This window comes from Zea mays, chromosome 6, assembly GCF_902167145.1.
Source record: "Zea mays cultivar B73 chromosome 6, Zm-B73-REFERENCE-NAM-5.0, whole genome shotgun sequence".
NCBI lineage: Eukaryota > Viridiplantae > Streptophyta > Magnoliopsida > Poales > Poaceae > Zea > Zea mays.
The window spans coordinates 7,361,947-7,364,191 of NC_050101.1; the positions used below are offsets into that span (position 1 = coordinate 7,361,947).

The 2,245-nt window shown below is 57.2% G+C and overlaps 1 protein-coding gene across 1 annotated transcript; it reads right to left on the bottom strand.

Annotated features, from left to right (window-relative positions):
• Window positions 1-290: 290 nt before the first annotated feature.
• On the bottom strand, window positions 291-2,009 carry LOC100382671 (Transcription factor IND). The gene has a single exon (NM_001175395.1). It carries the CDS (start codon window positions 1,577-1,579, stop codon window positions 572-574), a length of 1,008 nt encoding a protein of 335 aa, NP_001168866.1. The 5' UTR covers window positions 1,580-2,009; the 3' UTR covers window positions 291-571.
• Between the last annotated feature and the right edge of the window lie 236 nt (window positions 2,010-2,245).

Genomic DNA, 2,245 nt, shown 5'->3' on the forward strand with positions numbered 1-2,245 from the left:
TTGTCCATTATTCCTTCCTTGGATATTGTTGGTTGAAACTTCCCAAAGATGTTATATACATGCATGATGAACATTCAGGGATATGCCATATGCTGTATATTATAATTAATCAGGGAGTGGGGGAGAAAAAAGAACAGCATGCATGCAGTACAACAAGAAATAAACCTGGCCTGATGATCTCATGAAGAGACGAAGAAGAAGAAGGGACGGTAAATTGGCACAAACCCTAGCTAATAAACTTAATGATTAGTTTACTTTTGAATTGACAGGATTAACACCGTACCGTACCAGAGAGAGAACTGATCGATCGATAACACATAGATTACTACCCTCGATGACAAAGTGCTGGCTAGCTAGCTGTATATAGCTAGTAGCTAGAATGATTATATTATGATTGATAAAATCAAAATTACCTCTGATATGATCTCTAGTTCGTCATCTCCATCCATCCATCCATCGATCCACCACCATCTATCATGGATAGATTAATGGTTCCTAGTTAATCCGATCCGCTACAAATTAAGCAAAGGAAGCACCTTCAATTAATCCCCCCTCCTTGGTCGCTCGCTCATCAGTGCATTCCATGGCTGCTCTGGCCACCGCCGGCGCTGCTGAAGCCGAAGCCTAGGGCGGCATGGGCGCCGCCCATGGACGACGAGGACGAAGACGACGTCGGCCCGTGGATGTCGACGGGCCTGACGAGCCCGGCCCAGTCAATAAGCGGCCCTGGACCCAGCGGCAAAAACGGCGGCACGCCGCCGGGTCGCCCTGGCGCCGCCGAGCCCACGACCGAGGTGCTGGGCCCGGCTCCGGCTGCCGCCGGGTACTGCTGGTGCTGCGGCTGCGGCGGTTGGTGCTGCAGCTCCTGCACCTGGCGCTTGAGGAACTTGATGTAGCGGATGGCCTCGTCGAGCATGGAGGCGGTGTCCATCTTGGTGCCGCCGGGGACGAGGCGCTGCAGGATGCGGATGCGCTCGCTGATCCGCTCGCGCCGGTGCCGCGCCGCCACGCTCTGAGGGTCCTCGCTGATGCGCACGTTGCGGCGCCGGGGCTTCTTGATGGTGGCCGGGTCGATGTCCACCGGCTGCATGGCGGCGATTCGGTACATCATCTCCTTCATGGCGCCGAGCTCCTCCTCCACGTCCTCGGCGCCGCGGTCCTCCTGCCCGCCGCCCGCCTCGTGGTGCTGCTGCTGCTGCCTCGCCTCCTCCTGATGCCCGTGCTCGTGCCCGCCGGCGCCGCCGCCGGGCTCCTGCTGCTCGCCGTACTCGTGGTGCCGGTGGGAATGGGAGGCGGGGTCGATGTCGAGGCCGAGGTGGTGGAGCCGGTGGTGGTGGTGCGGTTGTGGGAAGAGGGAGGAAGACGGCGAAGGATCCAGGCCGGGATGGTGGTGGTGTGGGTGTGCAGGATGCGGCGGAGGGTGGTGGGAGGAGGAGGAGAGGTGGAAGGGTAATGGCGGCGGCGGCGGCGGGCCCGGGTTGTGATGGCTGTCGAAGAGGAGCGGGTGGTGGTGGCTGCCGAGGCTCATGTCCAGATCCCATGAGCTGCTGCTGCTCGAGTTGTGCGTGATGTTGTCCATGCCGGCTCGCCGCCCACGGACACGGACAGCGCCGCCCCCGGAGACCCCCTCTCGCAGCTTTGTCTTGGTATGTACAGCGACCACGCACTGCACTGCAGTGAGCTCCCAAGTCGTGCAGCTGTATGTAAACCTAGCTAGCTAGCAACAAGAGAAGCTAGCTGCTGATGCAGTTGCTGCTGTCTCTCGGAGAGGCACTACTACTGGAGGGGGGTGATCGAGATGAGAGGGAGCCCATGAGTGGTCACATAAGTGAGGGCTTTATAGGGGAATGGGGAAGGAGCTATAGCAGCAGCACACTAGCAGCAGTAAGGGATGAGTGGGAGCGAGAGGGGATGGATGAGGAGGAGGTGGAAGAAGAAGAAGGAGAAGGAGGCTGCTTGACGAGATGATAAATGCATAATGTCATGTGCAAGAAAGAGGTGAGGTGTTGTATACTAGCTTATTAGTAGTCCGGCCTCCTTCCTACTAGTACTAGATATGCATGGTAGCTAGTGCAGCAGGTGTCATGTGTGTGTGAGGCTACAAGAACAAAGGTTAAGGGCACAGGCAAAGGGCTGGAGAGAGAGAGAGAACTTGCAAGCTTGTCATGGTGCTGCTCTGCTCAGATCAGGGGCCATATGCATTGCATGCTTAGAAGGTGGGGCAAAGTTTGCCTTAACATCTAGA